At 33.7% G+C, this 21,231-nt stretch overlaps 1 protein-coding gene across 3 annotated transcripts in view; it reads right to left on the bottom strand.

Moving 5' to 3' along the window:
• Positions 1–21,231, bottom strand: part of Uggt2 (UDP-glucose glycoprotein glucosyltransferase 2) — a 166,875-nt gene that overhangs the window by 91,014 nt on the left and 54,630 nt on the right. For all 3 annotated transcript variants that reach the window (XM_058582781.1, XM_046454787.2, XM_046454788.2), the window contains exons 12-19: positions 18,238–18,388; positions 10,283–10,402; positions 9,390–9,475; positions 8,718–8,853; positions 5,754–5,885; positions 1,536–1,700; positions 1,097–1,220; positions 908–1,006 (exon numbers count right to left, since the gene is read on the bottom strand). In XM_058582781.1, coding sequence (XP_058438764.1) covers positions 908–1,006; positions 1,097–1,220; positions 1,536–1,700; positions 5,754–5,885; positions 8,718–8,853; positions 9,390–9,475; positions 10,283–10,402; positions 18,238–18,388 — 1,013 coding nt within the window. The remainder of the gene's footprint in view (positions 1–907; positions 1,007–1,096; positions 1,221–1,535; positions 1,701–5,753; positions 5,886–8,717; positions 8,854–9,389; positions 9,476–10,282; positions 10,403–18,237; positions 18,389–21,231) is intronic.

Raw genomic sequence — 21,231 nt, 5'->3', positions numbered from 1 at the left:
ATTTTATTTGTTGGATTTCTTATAGACATATAACTTTCTGAACATGAAATCTGAAAGTAATCCAGGTGCCAATTTGGACTCAGTCTATGGCATTCTTTTTATGTGGTGATGAGGATCTAACCCAGGGCATTGCATGTTCAAGCCAGGTGAGCAAGGTGAGCGCTCTACCAAGAGCCATAATAACCCCAGCCCCTCAGTCTATGGCATTCTTAAAAACTAATTGTGTAGACTTTTGATTTAAATCTTTCATATGTAAGTTCTCTCCCTTGCAACAGTTCTCTATCTTTAGGTCACTCCTATTGTTACAAAGTTACTTCTTACATATTGAAATACAAACCAGCCTTTCTTTAACTTATTAGCTCCCATTTTTATTTCCAAACAAAGCAGACAGAAAAATAAAATAAGCCCTCCAAAACCAACAACAAAAAACCTGTACTAATTATCTCCATCTATATGAATATTTAATTGCACAATAACAAATCTGTGGTCTCAGTGAAGACTTCTTTAAGCTAAATCCTTATTTCCACAAATGTTACTGCACTGGTCTCTCATCTGGTTGTGATCCTAACCTAAGCCAAACATCCAGATTTTGTTTAACCACAGCGCATAAAACTATTTTCTCCTCTATCTGGGAGCTGCACTTTTATTCATGCATTTTATCAGTTTATTGCTTTCTTAAAAAGGTGAAAATGGAATAGTTTACTTTAAAATAAGGCAAAAAGCCAAGATGAATATCTGTTGCATATATGCTTAGTTAGGATAAGAGGCACAATTTTCCCAGCACAATCCCTAAGTTGTAATAAATTATAAACTACCAAACTAAATCATGTTTTCCAGTCAAAAATATCAACATAATGTAAGTAACTAAAATGCTGTTTAGGAATAAATTTCATAAAATAAACATTACCTTCTTGAGTTAAATAATGCATGTTCTCTGCAATCACAGCACTTTTATCTTGTGAATCCAAGAAAAAGTAAGTAGAGAAATCTTCAATGGCAGTAGTTACTGAAAAATTCCACATTAAAGGTTCAATAATGAATTAATGAAATATTCATAGTAAGCATTTTTAGAATAGTATGTGAAGGGTTATTTTACCTGATGAAGATATTAAATTAAGATACTGAGGATTAGTGTGCAAAATCAAAGAATTTATACGGGGTACAACATTATTCTTATCCATTAGAAAATCCACTGCATTCATTTGATCATTCAATGTGCCCTATGATAACAAAAATATTATTTAAAAAATAAGCATATATATGAATATTTAAAATTATACAGATAATTTGAATATTAGTCTAAAATAAATCAATAAATAGCATATAACTTAGGATTACTGGTAATGAACTTTCTTGTAAAAACTAGACTTGTGAATCAAATTTAAGATGTAATTATGTATAAGAAATTAATTTTTAAATCACTTAAATTATCAAAATGAAAATTTTTACACAATTAGCTTGACCATTAAAAATTTTAATAAGAAAATATCTTTTATAGATATCATTTATGTAGTTCCTCTTACATGTTTACTTACCATAAAAACATCTCTTTGTAAATATTCAGATGCATCCATCATTCTGTGAAGAACAGCCATTTCTAGTTCTTCAATATTCATCTCTTCATGGTTAAAGGATTCACCATTATAAAGAGCTTGAGGTAAAGGACCCAGGCCAGTCATTTTATAAAAGCTTGCTCCTGCCTATTAATTAAACATCAGCGTAAAAAAATATGGCTGTTTGAAACAGAAAGAAAAAGGGACACTGGCACATTTTTATAGAAATATTTTTATTACACCGTATACAGATTGCAGAATCACATCGGTTACACATCCACGTTTTTACATATTGCCATGCTAGTGACTGTTGTATTCTGCTATCTTTCCTATCCTCTGTATATGGCGTAAAAATGGGAGTTCATAACCCACTTGAATCAAATGTATGAAATATGATATGTCAAGAGCTTTGTAATGTTTTGAACAACCAATAAAAAAAAGAAAAAAAAAAGAAATATTTTTATTAAAAAAATGTCAGTTTCACTAATCTTCTCTGTCCTTTTCAAATAATATGTAAAGGAAAGTCATTTATCTGCACAGAGGAGGAGTCAGGAAACTTTCTGCAAAAGGTCAGACTGTTAATAGTTTAGTCTTTGTAAGCCATCTGGTCTGTCACAATAACTCACCTTTGATATTACAGTGTATAAGCAGTCACAAGCAACACATGAACAAATGAGCAAGGCAGTGCCCTCAAAATACTTCACAAAAACAAGCAGTGAGGCTTGCTGAACTCAATATAGACAATACTTAAGTGCATTAGACTTAATTTATTCTTACATTCATTTATTCAGAAATATTGAATCATGCCACTGGCAATTTGGATGGATCCAGTGAATACAGAGCTCAAAGTCTTCCCTTATGGGTTTTGATACTGAAAGCAAAACAGTTATATCAAGGTTCCAAGAAGGTCCAGAAAAGCATCTAACCAACCTTGAATATCGAGGGGAAACTATCATAAAAGTCTTCTGTTGGAGACACTGAAAGCTTTAAGGGGTGAATAAGTTTGGAAGACTAAATGGAGAAAGATATTCCAAGTAAAGACAGCACAGCAAGGACTAGAAGGAAGTGAGAATATGGTATATTTAGGCAATGACAAGTGAATATGGGTGTGATATGAAGGGGAGAGCTGTTGGATAATGAAGTCAGAGAGCATATAATGAAGGTCCTCAATAGTTGGATTTAATTTACAAATGATATGTCATTCAACAATTCATTCATTTATATTTAATATTAAGTATTATGATTATTATTGTCAACATTCTCAAGAGTAGTCTAAAAAGTAAGTACAAGTTGAATACAGCTTATTTGAAATGGGAAACAGAAGTATTTTGATTTTGGAATATCTTTAAAGACTTTACCAATTGAGCATCCTTAATCCAAAAACCTGAACTTACAGAAATTCACAAATATCAGAAAATGTTTGAAAAAGTTTCAGATCTTGGAGTACTTCAGAGATCAGATTAGAGATGCTCAACTCAAAGTACTATAATATGATGAAACAGAGAGATTAAATCACTTCCATGTGAAAAAGCTACTATATTTTAGAACCAGAATTTGTACCCATGTCTGTCTAACCAATATTCTGAACTATTAACCACAGCACTACAGTCCCCTTTTGCATTTGTTGAGCACCTGCTATATATTAGGCTTATGAATTTATATAAAAGGCATATAAACTCTATCCTAAAATACTTATAGTTTAATAGAGGAAAAGATGGATACACTAAAAACAAGTGTGAATATAGTATCTAGAGTACCATAGGGGTTATTTTGTAAATGCTATCAAGGAATAGTTTGTGAAAAAATATGTTTAGATTTATTTTAAGAACACAATAGTGCCAGGTGCGGTGGCGCATGCCTGTAATCCCAGTGGGGCTTGGGAGGCTGAGGCAGGAGGATTACAAGTCAAAGCCAGCCTCAGCAATGGTGAGGCCCTAAGCAACTCAGTGAGAGCGTGTCTCTTAAAAAAAAAAAAAATGTACAAGAGGATCATATACTAGAGACTGGATTGGAAGCTACTGCAGTAGTATGGGAAAGAAAAAAGCAAGAGCCAGAACAAAAATTTATGGCAATAAATAGTTAAGGAGATAATGATGTAATGTATGAAATATTTAATAGGTGGAATGACCCAACTTAATGATCTATGTATATATATTTTTGGAGAATAAGAGGGAAAACATGTAGTTTAGAATGACTAGCAGCAGGCTTCTAGCATAAGTAGTCTAGGTGAACAGTGATGAAATCTATCCTCTGTGGTAAGGCTTAAAGAAGGAACATAAGTTTGAGGTAATAAGGAAGATGATGGGCTTTGTTTTAGATCTTTTGGTTTTAGATGTTTGATTTTAGATGCTACTCTATGACTTCCAACTAGGCAATCTATCCATTCAAAAGCTTTAATTACCACAAATAAGCCAGTAACGAATTTTATACTTTCACTCCATACCTCACTTCTGACCTATAAACACACATATCCAATTTCTTATTTCACATCTCCTCTGGAAGACAGAGACCTCAAGTATCTACACAAATCTGTTTCTCCTCCTCCACTCCTTTCCATTGTGGCAACAGTATCACATCTCTTCTAGTCAGCTATTCAATTGAACCTTGCTAACCATTCTTGACAATTTTTCAACTTCTAACATACCCAATCCAGCAGCAGGCCTGTACTTGTACTTGCTAAATAACTTGAATATGTCCACTTTCTTCTGCCTCTACTTCTTGCAAGGCCTACTACTATCCCATCTTTCGTCTCTCCTCTGTGTTTCTTCATCTGTATCATCATGTGCACTCCTACCCTTAAACAATCCATTTTCAACAATGGAGAAAGTTCTTTACAAAAAAATGCGTGCCACGGTCACCTCACTATGACACCTCTGACTGATAGCTTTCATGTTTTTCACTGTTGCCAAAGTCTTCAATCATTTTGCATGTACATTAAACACAGTTGAGTCCCTCTATTCACAGGTCTCACATCTCAGGATTCAACCAAATGCAGATTACAAAACATTGTGCCTATACTGAAAATGTACAGATTTTTATTCATTTTCTTCTAAATACTGAACAACTATTCACATATAGTTTACATTACTTTAGGTATTATAAATAATGTAGAGATCATTTAAAGTATATGAAGGATTAGTTGCAGGGCATATGAAACTAGTATTCCATTTTATGTGAGTTGGATGTCCATGCATTTTGGTATCCATGTGAGATTTGGAAACCAATTCCCCATGGATACCAAGGGCCGACTATATTGTTTATAAGACATATGCAATCATGCTCCTTGTCTACTTTCTCAAGCCTCATCTTCTGAGCTTCCCCCAAACACAAATGCAACACATGTCTGCAATCTATATACGTAGCAACAACAGCTTCTCTTAGTTCCCTCACAATTCAGGACCTCCTATCATTTCTGACTGGAATGAAAATCAGTTACTTGTACTCTTTTGTCCAACTTTTTCTCTTGCTCAAGGACTCGGCTTAAATGTCACTTATTCAAAAGAGTATTCCTTATCCTTAGCTCTTAGAGTGTTTCTTTCATCCAACGTATTGCACATTTGGTAGGGCTCTACCAATGAAATCACGTCCATCAATTTTAAGAATTCTTTATGCTATTTTTCTTTATTTTTGTGAATTTATGTTGCTGCCTTTGCTTTTTCAGAATCTTTTGGCTCAGTCTCCATTATTTACCTTTTATTTAAATTGACAAGAATTGTAAGTTTATGGTATACAATGTTTTGATATATGTATATGTTGTGTAATAGCCAATTAATATATGCATCTCTTGAATAATTATCATTTGTTTTGGTGGTGAGAGGGACTTAAATTTTTTTTTGATTTTTCAAGTACACATTATTGATATCCATTATAGTTACATAATGTATAACAGATTTTTTTTTTTTTTTTTTTTTTTTTAAGCTTTGAACTCACTATCCTCCTGCCTCAGCCTTCCAAGCGGCTGAGATTACAGGCATGCACCACCATTTCCGGCATAATGTATAACAAATTTCTTACACTTATTCCTCTGGTCTAACTGAAATTTAATTTCCTTTGACCAGTCCTTCCACCCTCTAGCCTCTGTAACCCACCGTTTTACTCTGTTCCTGCGAGTTCCACTGTTTCAGATTGCATGTATAAGATCATGGGATATTTGTCTTTCTGTGCCTGGTTAATTTTATTTAACATAATGTCCTAACTTACCTTTCTTTCATTATCATATATGGAATGAATTCCCAAAATATCCCAAATATTAGCCTGAGGAAATTCATTTTGTAGAATGCTCTTCACATTATCCACAGTGAGTATATTTTGATCCTTTGCTTTCTGGTACATCTGTGGAAAAAATAATTTTTCTTTTTATAGTAATTGGTTTTCTTTAAAAAGATGTATAAAATACTTTTAAATGACTTACTTTAGAAATGGTTTATTTACATTCCTGATTGCTCTTCAGCAAATATCTTGACTAAATTTTCTTTGTACCTACACTCTTCTCCCAGTCTCAAACGTTCTAAACACATATGCAGAATGCATGATGGTACTTCTATTTTTTTTCTCATTTCTCTCTTTAATAAGTAGTTATAGATCCTTTACTATGACTCAGGTGCTCTTCTAGACATGAAGAAAGAGGACCAACTTTCTCCAGGAGAGAAGACAAATCTAAGTGGATAATTAAGCCTGAAATGTAAATATGAACTCTGAGCTCATTAAGGGTGGTTGGTCCCATTGCTTTGAGCCTGTGGTGAGGCAGTATATCATGGCAGGAGCATATGGCTAAGAAAATCACCTCACAGCAGCCAGGAAGTGAAGAAATATTGGAAGGGGCTGGATTTCCAATATTCCCTTCAAAGGTATACCTGCAATGACCTAAAACCTCTCTCTATACCCAGACTTTTAGGCCCACATTCTGGGGACAAAACCTCGATACACATGGACTTTAGGGGACATCCCAGATCCAAATCACTGCATATTATATTTACCATAATTCTGTATCACATTTTGGTAATTACCATACATTTCTATTATAATTTTAGTATTTTTTTTCTTTTTTTAATTTTAGTCTTAATAGTTTTCCTCACTCTTGATACTAAAAGCAATTTGCTCAAGATTTTTATGAGATATTATAATTTATGTATTTTCTTTCCTAAAAAATATTCTTAGTTATAGATGGACACAATACTTTTATTTTTTATTTAATTTTATTTTTGTGATGCTGAGGATTGGACCCAGGGCCTCACTAGGCAAGACTCTACCACTGAGCTATAACCCCACCCCTCATGTATTTTCTTAAAAGTTGCATTCTATTAAAATTATTCTAAATTAGAGAAGTTAAATCATCTTAAGTACATATTCTCAGAAGATTGGCTCAACATGATTTCTCTACGGAATATTGAGAAACCAAAATTCTGATGTCACAAACATAGAAAAAAATTTTTTAGTATATTTGTTTTAGTTGTCATCGGACCGTTATTTATTTATTTAAATATTTTTTTATAATAGATGAACACAATACCTTTATTTTTTTTTTATGTGGTGCTGAGGATCGAACCCAGTGCCTCACACATGTGAGGCAAGAACTCTACCACTGAGCCATGGCCCCAGTCAATAACAGAGAAAAAGATTCTCACCTGTCAGTTTAGCCTGTATATATTCCTTCCTCATTTATTTCTCTCTTCCTCCTCCTACTTAAATATAACATATAGGTTGTACCACCCATTTAATCATGCTCTCTTAGGCAGCTATATTAAACCTATAGTTTCAAGTGTAATTTGGTTTTCCAAAGGATTATAATATTTTGCTTAACATGATAGTAGACGATTTAAAAGGCAAGAGATAGGCAAATATACCATCACCTGCAAATTAATGTCCAATACAAAAAGCTTACAGAATAGATATTTAATCCTGGTAATTAAGATTACATAGGTAAGTATAATCTATACATGTCTTCAGGATCCTCAATTTTGAATATCATAGGGATCCTTTTATAATAAAATAGTTGGATCTTAATAAAAGATCTAAGTCAATTCAACTAAGTTGCTTACAAACTCTTAGTCCATAAGTTAATAAAACTAATAAAGATAAAACTGACACACACATCATGGCAGCATCTTATGAACTGTACTACAAAATAATTGACATGTATATCGTTTCTATGCCTAGGATGGCAAAGTAATGAGGTATTTAGTGATTTCTCTGGGAGCTGCAGAAGTGGAGTAGGAAATGTATACACTTTGAAAATTTCTATTTGAAGATGAGCCATCACCTATTATAATACTGGTTGATAAGCTAATGCCCAATGAATATAAAAGTTAATACAAGCTATTTTTAAGCTATAATTTGACTGTTCTTAATAACACTGCTCTTCGATACATTTACTTTTCCATGATGAGCCGCAATAGTTTCAAGACTTCAATGATGAAACAATCTTCTATTATGCTATTCTCTCCTGATGAGGCTCTTACCAATTTGTGACTTTCCTTATACAATCTCTCTGGCAGACACAGTATCAATCTTCCCTTTTTCACACAATTTGCTGTCACTAAGTGATTTCTTCCGCCTTAGAAATTCTCAAACTATCAATATACTTTATCATATGGAATATTTATCATTGCAATAATCTTTATATTAATGATTTTATTCAGAAACTAGTTCAATAATTCCCCAAATAATCATTTTTATTATGTTTTCCTCTAAGCATATACGCAACTTTTATTTTTTTTGGGGGGGGGGGGTATCAGGGATTGAACTCAGCGGCACTCGACCACTGAGCCATATTCCCAGCCCTATTTTGTATTTTATTTAGAGACAGGGTCTCACCGAGTTGCTTAAGGCCTCACCACTGCTGAGGGTGGCTTTGAACTCATGATCCTCCTGTGTCAGCCTCCTGAGCTGCTGGGATTACAGGTGTGCCTCACCATGCCTGGCTACATACAACTTTTAATGGCTAGGTAAGCTTAAAAAAATTAATATATTTTGGCAGAGCCTCAGTTACCTAATTCATGAAGTTGGGACAATATTATGTACTTAATAGGGAGTTGCAGGAATTAAATTTATCATTGTATTTTCAGTTTTCACGAATTTGAAGTGTTCTATTAGAAAATTATTATAAGAAATTATTATAAGAAAATTATACATTCTGAAGAATTTTTATCTAGTGCATAAACTCACATGTACTATGGAAGCAAATGCTTCTGATAAACCTCTTTCTCCTGCAATATAGTTGAAAGCTCTCCAAAGAGCAACTCCAGCATCATTTGTTCCGTCAACTTTATCATCTGTGTTAAGAACGAACACAAAGCCAATTCTGGGAAAAGAAGATGAATAAGCAATATCACAACTACCTTTGAACTAAAATAAACTACTATTTAAAAGTACTGGGCTACAACCTCTAAATGGAGGAAATCCATTAGAGATAAGGGAAAAAGGAATATTATTTGAAGGTCTGATTGTCATGTCTACCACCAAAATTCCCACAGCTACTGAATTCCTGCAAAATGTTAGATACTCTCTGATGGTGACATCAAATGACATTTTTTTCTGGCAAAAAAAAAAAAAGGTAAATGAATTCAATACAATTGCATAGAGCTGGGCCCTTCTATAAATTTCCAGAATGACCAGATTATTTTCTTGGGAAGGTAACAAGGTATACGAGATTATTAGGCAGCTTTGATTACAAGAGTCTATTGTAAAGGTATATCACACTTCACAACAAAGCCATGCTGTGCCAGGCATGGGAGCTACCTGATGTTCTGAATTCCACATTAATATTCTGTGTAACATATTGAAAACATCACTGGATATCCTTCAGCTGACAGTCTAATAACATAAATTTACAATTACCGAAGAGGAATTTTATTATAATAGAAAAGTTCAGCAACTTTTATAAAATCCGAGGTATATTCTTGAGCCGGATCAATAAACAGAACCTATAAGGAAGAAATTACATAATCACCATTTTAACACTTTTGAATTTCCACAAATTTCAAATTAAGTCTAATTTTTGCAGCTTACAGTATAAAATTATAGTTGTTAAAGAAATTCCTAGCAATTCTAAAGAATTTTGAGGAATATATAAGAATTTCACCATTTATAAAAGATTTTTAAAGCTTCCAAATATGATTATGAATGGAATTCAATATGAGATTACTCAACTTTTTTGGAAGCACAACATATAGTTTTTATATGAAGTGAGATACCTTATTGCCAACATTCACAGATTTTCTGAGAAATTATTTTTTTTAAAGAATTAGATATTAAAGTTCTACAAAAAATAGCATTAACATATCTTCTTGCTCAAGATTCTTACAGGAAATAAGATAATCACTTCCGATGTGAAAAACAAAGGGTAGAGCCTTGGGTGTTTTTTTTCCCCACCTTTCAAAAGTTCCAATAAGGATGAACCTATATACACAGATGAAGACATAGTATTTATGCATTTTTCTCTGAAATACACTAACCTTTAATCATTAGTTCTTCATAATATAGAAGAAAAATTCTATTATAAATCCCTTTGAGCAAATGTAACAATTTTTGTACCGTAAAATTCCATGAGGACTCAACAAGAGGCAGATTATGTGACATTACTAGCTTTGGATACCAAGTCAGCAATGGCACCTGAAGCTGGTTGCATCAGGTCAATACTTCCACAACTGAGATGCCTATATACCAACAGAAGGGTAATTCAAAAAGAATGTTTTATAAGCTGTATATAACTATCAAAATGTTAAACTCACCAAATTGTGAAAATTACGCCTTATAGAAGGTATAGTTCCAGGGAATACTGGCTTCAGAAGCTCCTGGCAACTTGTAGGCCATGTAACATATAAGCCATCATTTTCTAAATCATTAATCCACTAGAAAAGAATCCAGAAGTCTATAAAAGCTATATTAACACTTAAATCATTTCAAAGTCAGTTTTACCATATCAAATGACAAGTAAAAACACAGATTTCCTATATTTCTGATTAAATATAAAACTCCAGTTCAATATTTCCTAAATTAAGGATCACATTATATATAAATAATATTTCTATATTTTTTTACATTAAACTTTCTCCTAAAAATTGATTCCTTTCACATTTTCATCTCATAAAACTACAAAAATGACCCCATAAATTATTAAGTGAGATGAATATTCAATCTTAATTATCAGCAGTAATTTTCTTAAAGGGTTGGGCATAAGGAAAAGAAAATGGCTTATAGAAGTTAAGTTATAATCAACACCTTAGACTTCTAATTCCAATCAAGATGGACTTCATTTTTACCATGGAAGAGAATCCCAAAGCAAATTTGATATAAATGAAAAAGCTATTGCAAATGTGGGGGAGGGAGCACTAGAAACTTAGAAAACAGTAAAAAGGACAAACTACCACAAAAATTTAGGAAACTGTGGACAATCATTATTATTACTGAAGACAGTGGAGAGCCTGTGTTAAACTAGCTATCCTGCCTGAAGAACTATAAAAGCTGAAGAAAACATATTGGCCATTGTTTAGGGACATGTGGTTGGGGCATCAAGCAACATTCCAAAAGCAGGAGTCATAAGAGGCAAGTTCTGCTTTCACCTCGGTTTTGTCCTGGGATGCACTCTTAAAATTGCAGCTTAGAAGCACAGAGTTCATATACAAAGGACAGTCGCACTGGACTGGAAAGCAGAAGTTAAAGTTAAGGCTGTCAAACGGTTGGGATCTAAAGCAAGAAAGCAGAAATCTAAGTGAGAAGTCTAAAAACATCTCCACACAAAATCTTCTGAAGTCATTTGCTGACTTGTAATCTGCACTGACAACACCCTCCAAAAAGCCAGGAGAACAGGGAAACCAAGAGGTTGAAGCCAGAGGATTATGGTACTGAAAAAACAGAGGCCAGATTCAAACTAGAGTTCATGTGCTAAACACTACAGATTTTCATTTGAGATTGGGTAAGGACCAGATGATAGAAGAAAGATAAAACAAGAAGACAAGAAGACATTTGGCATTTGTTTTTTTTGGGATTGGCCAACTTCACTTAGCATAATCTTCTCTAATGCCATCCATTTCCCTGCAAATGCTATGATCTTATTCTTTTTTATTGCTGAATAATATTCCATTGTGTATAAATGCCACATTTTTTTTTATACATTCATCCACTGAAGGGTTGGGAGGGAGAGCAAGGAAGGAAGATTACCTCTAGATAGGTAATAGGGGTGGGAGGGAGAGGGAGGGAGAAGGGGAATAGCATGGATGGTGGAAAGAGACCCTCATCATTATACAAAATACATGTATGAAGATGTGAATTTGGTGTCAACATAATACAATCAGAGATATGATAAATTGTGGTATAAAGGTGTATTAAGAATTGTAATGCAAAAAATAAAAATAAGAGAAAAAAAAAAAAGCATTACCCTGATTCTTGAAGAAGTCTTGCTAACATAGGCCCTAATGTCTCTCTGGTAAATGTACTTATTAACAAAACTTTGACAAAGCTTGTAAGTTCTTCCACACCTATTTTAAATAAATATAACATTTAAATAAATTCTTCCTAATTTAAAAAAATTGAAATACTTGTTTAAAAAAAAAGATAGAACAGAAGAGAACTTGCAAAGTCTAAAAACAAACCTCACCAGAAGTAAGCGAGCATCTGATACTTGGGTTTCCAGAGAAAACCTAAATACTTTTTGCTTCTATAGCTTTTTGCCAATTTCTTGCTCTTACCAAAAGTGGTCAAATAACTGATTTTTATATATGTATATATCCACACACACACACACACACACATTTTTCAAAATTTTTTTGAGATGAAGTATCCCTGTGTTGCCTGGTCTAACTTTGAAGTCCTGGGGTCAAGTGATCTTCCTACCTCTGCCTCCCAAATATCTGGGACTACAGGCAAACATCACTATGCCCAGTTTGATTAACATATTTTTTAAAAATAACAGAAATAGGTAGAAAGATGGAAAGTTTAATAAAACTAAAATCTATTAAAGAAGAATCAAAGGGATAATTGAGAATTTAAAAATGTGTAGGCTGGGGGTGGAGCACAATGGTAAACTGTATGCTTTTCAGGCACAAGGATCTAGGTTCAATTCTCAGCATCAAAAACAAATGTAGTCGGGTGCAGTAGCGCATGCAAGTAATCCCAGTGGCTGGGGAGGCTGAGGCAGGAGAATCATGAGTTCAAAGCCAGCCTAAGCAACTTAGTAAGGCCCTAAGCAACTCAGTGAGACCATCTTTAAAGGGCTGGAGATGTAGCTTAGTAGTTAAACACCTCTGGGTTCAATCACTAGTACCAAAAACAAAACAAACAACAACAAAAAAAAACACACAATTTTTAAAATTATGAATTGTAGGACTTTATTAGGAGAGATTAATTGCAGACTGGACATAGGAGAAAAAAATATCTAGTAAACTAGATAACAAGTCAATAGCATCTATACCAACTAAAGAACACAGAAAAAGAAATAATATATAAAACCAAGTATGAGTAATCACAGGTGATAGTCTAATTCATTTTGGAAATTTCCTGAGAACACTGAAAACCACTTGGAATAGGCATCTTACAGACTTTCAGTACCAAATGGAGTCAATTTATACCAACTGGACCACTTCTTTGGTCTCAGGTAAATACACAGAAGGAGCAACACCAAGGAAAATCAGCTTCACAAAAGTTGCATGAAGAACTGGCATGGGATTCCATTAGTTCTGTTGGTCATAACCCTGGCTATCATAGCCATTGAGTTCCCAACACATTGAGTAAAAGAAAGTATTGCTTATAAATTAGAAGGTATTAGATTATCTCCTCAATGTTCAAGGACAAAAATAAATTAACACAAAATTGGTCATGGTGTTAATGCATGACTCTTTTTGGGAGAAGCAAAGAACTTAAAATATCATGTTTTCTAGATTTTCTTTAGAGAGTGAAATCAGGTAAGATGGCTAAGAAACTCCAAATCTTCATCCTCTAAAATTTAGCAATAAAAAATTGGCAAATATGTAGGATTAACTTCTTTCAAAAATGTGAAAATTAAACAGAAGCTTGCGGGAAACTCAAGGATGCTTATTTATGAAAAACAGCTGAATTTTGGCAAGAGTGAGATATGTTGTTATATAATTTACTTTATCTCCATCTCCTGCTCCCAAGTTCACTAATAACCTTGAAAATAAGAGCTTGCATTTCCAATATTGAAACTGGAGGGAGTAAAATGAACTACATTCTGAAAGAACTGTAATTACCTTTTTTGAACTGTCCAATGACTGCCTGGAGAATCTGCTTAAAAGGCCTATCTATACCTTGCCTAACTCATGACTTTTCTAGTCTTGGAAAAGTTGCTACCCCAATTTGTGGAAAACATTTACAGGCAAATGTTTTAGTCACTACTGCCTGAGGAAGTAGAAAACAGTTGGGACAAGTAAGAGACAAACCAAAAAGCTAGTAAGGAAACACTGGGGACTGCTTTAGGAAATAGGACTTTGAAAAATTCTGACAATTCCTTGAAATCTTGAAGGCTACATGCATGTCCTGGAATTTGTACATATTTGGGAACAACCTGAGAAAGCCCTCTTACCTGGCTGACCTTGACACTCTGTTCAGGCAAGAAGTGGGAGCTAAAGCAAATATGTAAACTCCTGGCTGAATGTTTATGAGCTACTCTCCCCCTTCCTCCCACATGCTACAGGAAGCCCCTCTGCAGAGACTGGAGGTTTCCTAGTTCCAGGAATTTAAATTAATCTCTGTCCAATTGTTAGCAGACCACTAAGTTAATATATAACAGATAAGCAGTGACTTCAATATTTCACTTTAATAATGGAAAGAACTAGAGAACACCAGCAAGGAAACAAGATTTGAATAACACTATAACTGATAGGCAGTAAAAGAATATTTTAACCAACACCAGAATACATATTCTTCTCCAGTGCTCATGGAACATTTTCTGGGATAGATGATATGCTAGCACACACAGTCTTAACAAATGCAAAAGATTGAAACTGTACAGAGTAGCTCTCTGACTGCAATGAAATAAATTTAAAATCAGAAAAAGAAATTTAGAGAACTTAAAAATATGTGGAAACTAGACAATGTAATCTTAAGTAAGCAATGGGTAAAAAAAAATAATCAGGGAAAAAAAACAAACACTGAAATTAAAAAAAAAACATCAAAACTTAAGGAACCTCCCCCTTAAAAAAATATCTTACAAGAAAAAGGTCTCAAAATAACAACTTTATACCTGAAGTAACTTGAAGAGTAAACCTAAATGCAAAAAAGAAGAAATAATGTGGGTTAAAGACAAATGAAAGAGAAATGCAAACGAAGCAAAGAGTTGTTCAATAATAAAACTGCAAAAGTTTAGCTAGACCAAAACAGAGAAAGAAAAGACTCAAATAACTAAAATCCATAATTATTATCACTTGTACCAACCTTATATTATGAACAACTATATGCTAACAAATTGGATCATTTAACAAATTCCCAAAACTGACTAAAAAATGGGACATCTGGGGGTGGGGTTGTGGCTCCGCGGTAGAGTGCTCGCCTAGCACATACAAGGCGCTGGGTTTGATCCTCTGCACCACATAAAAATGAATAAAGGTATTGTGTCCATCTGCAACTAAAAATATTTTAAAAGAATAGGACATCTGAATAGATGTTGAACCATAGTTAAATGCCTCCCAAGAAAGAAAGTCCAGGAACAGATGGTTTCACTGATTAATTCTACCAAATATTTGAAGAAGTAACACCCATCCTCAAACTGTACCAAAAAAATAGAGAATACTAACTCAGAGATCATCATTAACTGATAGCAAAGCCAGACAGATATGAGAAAAATGTAGACCAATATCCATTAAAAATACAGACAAAAATACATGCAAAAATAAATTGAATTCAGCACACATAAAACAATAATTCATGACCAAGTAGAATTTATCCCAGAAATTCAAGGTCAGTTGAAAAATAAAAAAAAGGGGAAAGCAACCAATAAAATACACCTTATAAGAAGAATTTTTTAAGAAATCCTATTTTCAACAGATGCAAAAAAAATGCTTTCAATAAAAGTCTAATTCCATTCCATGATAAAAGTACCCAATATAGGTACAGCGGTGCACACCTGTAATCTCAGGAAGCCAAGTAAAGGAGATTGCCAAGTTTGAGGCCAGTCTCAGCAACCAACCTAGTGAGACCCTGTCTCAAAATAAAAAGGGCTTAGGATATAGCTCAGTGGTAGAGCATGCCTGGGTTCAATCCCCTTTACCCATGCCACCCCCCCCCCCAAAAAAAAAAAAAAACTCACTAAGAACAGAATGCCTTAATCTTACAATTGATAACATCATACTTTGTTAAGATTAAAAGCTTTGACTAAAGAATGAAAACAAGGTAAGGATGTCTGTTCTTGCTACTCTATTCAACACTGTAAGGAAATTCTAGGTGGAACGTTTCCACAAGTGTGAAATAAACAGTAAGACTAGAAAGAAAGAAAATTATCTTTATTTACAGATGACAATCTTACACATAGAAAACTCTAAATAATGCTCAAAAAACCCACTGGGACTAACAAACATTCAGTAATATTTTTATGCACCAGCAAGAAGTTTTTATATTCTAGTAACAGATATGACATGTTTTTGATCACCAGGGAAATCAAATCCACCAAGAGATATCATCACATTCCAGCTAGAATAGCTATAATAAAGAAGACAAAAAAGTAAATGCTGGCAAGAATTCAGAGAAAGGGGAATTATTATATGCAACTCACGAGAGGATAAATTAGTATAGTCATTACGGCAAACGATATGGAATTTTCTCACACTAATCTGTGTGTTCCAGCTACCCCACTACTGGGCATGTACTCAAAGGAAATGAAGATACCTGCACTCCCATGATCACTGCAGCACTATTCACAATAGCCAAGATATGGAATCAAAGTGTCTAACAGATGAATTGCTAAAGATACTATTTAGCCACGAAAAGAGTAAAACCCTAATTTATACCCACATGACTAGAACTGAAGACAAAGTAAAATGTGCCAGACACAGAAAAAGATAAACACCATGTATTCACTCATGTGGAAACTAAAAAATTGATTTAACTGAAGTATACAGTAGAATAGTTGTTGCTAAAGTCCAGAAAAGGTGCAGGGTAGAGATGAGGGAGAGACGCTGGATAACAGCTAACAAAATACAGTTAGGAGGAATAAGTTCTAGTTCCACAGCATAATAGGTTAAGTAGAGTTTACAAAAATTATATGGTTTATAAAGGGCTAGAAGATATGAGTTAAAAATTCCCAACAACAAATGTTTAAAGAGTAAAATGCTAAATATGCTGATTTCACTGTCATATATTATACACATGTATTGAATCATCACATTGTACCCCTGTCAATAAAGAAGTATAACTGTCAATCAAAATTTTTTAAACTAAACTAAAATCGCAAGATAACTGTAAAATTATAACTGACAAGGGACAGTTCTGACATAATATATCCATATATGTACATATACATGTGTGCTTATAAAGAACATACAAAACACAAGTGTGTATATGAAGAGGTTAACTCAACAGTTCTGAGTGCTCACACCTTACACATTCTCAAGAAGGGTGTCTTTTTCTGTCTCTTCTGGGAACTGAGCTCTTGGAATGCTGTTTCACATGCTTAGGGCCTTGAGCTATGCAGTTCCAACAGTTTTGTCTAGAGAATTTATACAAACAATGGAATTTATAACGAACTTCTGCTTTTCCTGAGAGTCTGGGACTTCAGAAACTGAGGGCAGGTACAGAATATTGTATGCCCATGTGATGGATCCCCCTTCACAACCCTGAACTCCTAGGTGCACTTGAGCTTCCTTAGTTGGAAGCACCTTGCACATATTGCCATATACCAAATTAACCACATTCTGCAGAATATACCAGAAGAGAACTCTTGAAAACCTGCAGCTGGTTTCACCTGAATTTCATCCCTGATGCTTCTGTTTTGTATTCTTTTGTTCTAAAAATCCATAACCATGACTGTAACAACTTCTGGGCCTCCTGAGTCCTGCTGGAAAAATCACTGAACATGAGCATGGTTTACAAAAATATGATAATATGGATTATTAAGGAAAGTTTCTCTCAGTAAGGACTGTTTGAACTGAACTCTGAAAGCAAAAATAGGAGGTAAGTGGACAGACAAAAGAAATTTCCAAGATGAGACAAGTAGTGTGATAAGAAGAATACCTCAGTTAAAGAACAGAAAGGGGAGAAAGGAGGTGGGAAGAGAACAGGCTGTTTGCAGCCTACAAATCATACTAACAATCACTTTTGTGCTTAAGCAAAGGAGGGAGATGTGATCAGATTTCTGAAAAAACTCACCTAGGCTGCTCCCCGCCCCTCCCCCACACACACCAGAATGTTAGGAGTTCATTGTAAGTTGTCTAGGCAAGATTTTCATTATGTTAAGACAGTATTCTTAATTCCTCAGCTCTCAACTGTTTAGTGTTTTATTTCTGCTATTTGTCATGTGATTATTCTGTTTTTACTATTTTATCTTTGAAGCTAAAAGGATACTGGGTAAGTGGGTATTATAAGAAGCTATCAGATGGGAGAAGGTAAGTCTAATGTCTTTTTTTTCCACTGAATCCTCTTCCAAAATGCTTAAATTTTTTTCTAAAGTCTGCCAGTATTTGGTTTTATGTTAAGCCTTAAATATATTAAAGTTTTACAACAATAAATAATATGCACTTACCACTATAGAAGAATGCCGAATATCTAGTATGTAGGCAGATTCCCAGACATGTGAATTTAGTTTTAAAAATTTGCTCAAATTTTCCCCATTGATCCCAAGATTTTGAAGGCCATTCATCACTTTTCCTTCTAATTTCAGCATATCCAAAATACTTGATATTTAAAAAAAAAAAAAAAATGTTTTATTTTGTTTTGCCAAAATTTTAAGAATCTTTTAAAGTGTTATAGATTTCTCAAAACATTAAAAATATAAGTTCCATTCATACTTTTATTTATAGTGGAAAAATATATTATTCATAAACAAACAGTTCTAATTAGTTATCCAGGATATATACTTTTGTCAGGGGTGGGGTGGGGTGATAACAATCCTATCATTTAAAAGATAGCAACAATATTGTACTCTTTACCAAAGTAGTGCAGATCAGATTAGCCGTATAAAACAAATAAGGAAAATAAATCATTAGGTTACTCTTGAAAAACATACTATAAAAGATCAGACAGACATAAAAATAAAATTTTAGTATATAGAAAACCCCATTAAAGTGTGTGAAAGTTCATATCTGTTTAGAATACAAATTAAAATGTCTTATTGTATATGTAGGTTGAACAGTTCTAATACGAAAATCCAAAATGCTCCAAATTCACAACTCTATAGGCTATATGTGAAAGGTATACATGAACATAAATGACTTTCATGTTTACACTGGGTTCCGTTCCTGAGATTTCATTTTGTGCATGTAAGCATTAAAAAAAAATCTGAAATCTGACACTTTTAGTCCCAAGCATTCTGGAGAAGAGGAAATCAATATAAATAAATTCAAAAATTCTCAAAATATGAGAGTATTACTATTCATACAATATTAATAGTAAGTAACCCTATTCACAAAAAGTTTGGGTAACCTGAATCTTTAAACTACACTTTGTCAAGCTGTGTATGCCAGAAAAGTGCCAAGTACTTTCTGAAAAGAGCTCCTCAGAGCCTCAAAACCACCACCATAGGAAGTTTCAGATGATACAACTGAGGCTCACAGGCAATGTGTCCTGCCCATGGCTGCTCAGCTAGTGGAGCTCAGAGCTGACCCAGAAATGCTAGAGGAAGGCAGTGCTTCCCTGTTTCTGCTTGTCTCACCTTGTCTGTAATGTCAAGACTTTAGAGTACTTGTTTTTTAAAAACGATAAGTTTACTAGGCAAGAAGGAACTTTTACTGTTTAAAGGAACTGCTAAAATTGATATTTATTATATTTAACCTAAGGGCTTCATTCAAAAAATTCAGTCACAGAAATCATTTTCTCTTTCAACAAGTAAACTGAGTAAGAGAAAAGCAAAGTATGGATTTTAGTATACAGTTCTCAGGGAAACTACTGAGATCCACAGCGGGGAGATCTAATACCAAAACTCTCAGTAAAGCTGTTACATAATTTCAAGCTGATCTGTATGTATGACTTTGGCTTTTCATGTCTATATCCTAGACAGATTTAAACACAAAAAGAAAGCTTTATTACCAGGAAAACAAAAATCTACGAGAAGATAGGCACTATAAATAATACTAGCTTGAATATCCCAAATCACCAATTTAAAAATAAGATGTAGTTTGACATGACAGGACAAATGGAAAATTTCACACCTGACATTATGGGATGGGTTGTAGTAAAAACTCAGGCATGTTAAAAATACAGAAGCTCAGATTATGCTCAAAATAGGGCAGGCATGTTAAAATGTAAAATAAATTTTAAAATATAATTCATGTATAGTATATATAAATATATAAGGTATACATGAACATAAATGACTTTCATGTTTAGATCGGGTTCCGCTCCTGAGAATCAAAAAATGTGCTTATTTATAATTCTATTAATATATGTAATAAAAATATACTCAGACATGCAAAAAATACATGTGTGGCTTCCTAAAGTATTTCAACTTTTTAGTCTAAGTTCCCTAATTTGTAAAATAAGAATTTCAGAGTACCCTGTAAATATATTTTCCATTCCAAAAATTTGGTGATGCTCACTGATCAGACCCATTTTTTTGGTATGGTAGAATTTCAATATTTCTCATAGCTATTTCTTCTCAAACTTGTTTTCAAGGAAAATCAGACCCACAGCACAGTACATTGGAAAGGGTGTGGGATTTTGAAACTACCATTATTTACTATTTATGTCTTTAGTTTTGTATAAAATCTAAGTCTCAGTTTCCACATCTACTTAAAAAAGAAAAACCAATAATCCCTTTCCAGAGAATTAAGGCTGAATGAACTGATGATCAGGCACACAGTTATCTTCAATAAGCACTAGTTTGTTCCTTGATTTTCCTAAATCTTGAATTTTGGATGATAAATAAAAACTAAGTACACTTGATTTATCTATCAGGAAACTTCCTGTATCTTGGGGTTTACAAATAGTATTTAAAAGGGAAGCATCAGAAACTATCTTTGGACTTGTTTGATGGCTTCTCCTGCCTTAGAGACAAAAGGCCAAATCTGTAACTTGCTTTTACAATCTGATCTTTGCCTATCTATGTGATCTTGACTAATTCTAGCTCCTCCTCATTCTCTACAGTTCTCAAAACATGCCTTCATGTTGTCACAACCTCCATTTCCCCTTTGTCCAATTCATCCTTTAAAGCCTAGCTTAAATAAAACACTTCTTTGAAGTCCCAAAGTTCCATCAAAAAATACAAATTTCTGGGGTTACAAATCCCACACACTGTATCTAACCTTTTACAAGCCTTATCACACTGTTCTTATTTACTTGATGTATTCCCATCTAGACTGAAAACATCACTTAGGCAAGACCTATTTTGTCTCGTTTACCACTATATCCCCAACATGCAGCAGTTCCAACAACATAGCAGGATTCAGATACGTGAATTGCATTTTAATATTAAATTGATTTTATAATATTGGATTTCAATACTTCATGCATTAAAATAATTATTTTGCAAGAACTCAAAAGAATTCTAAGCAGATAATTTTATGAAAATACAGAAAAACTA

Source organism: Marmota monax, unplaced genomic scaffold (assembly GCF_021218885.2).
Source record: "Marmota monax isolate L192 unplaced genomic scaffold, Marmota_monax_Labrador192_F-V1.1 WCK01_AAM20220418_F8-fsc00026, whole genome shotgun sequence".
NCBI lineage: Eukaryota > Metazoa > Chordata > Mammalia > Rodentia > Sciuridae > Marmota > Marmota monax.
The sequence above is the reverse complement of the archived record's forward strand: the minus strand, read 5'-3'. Positions and strand labels throughout refer to the sequence as shown.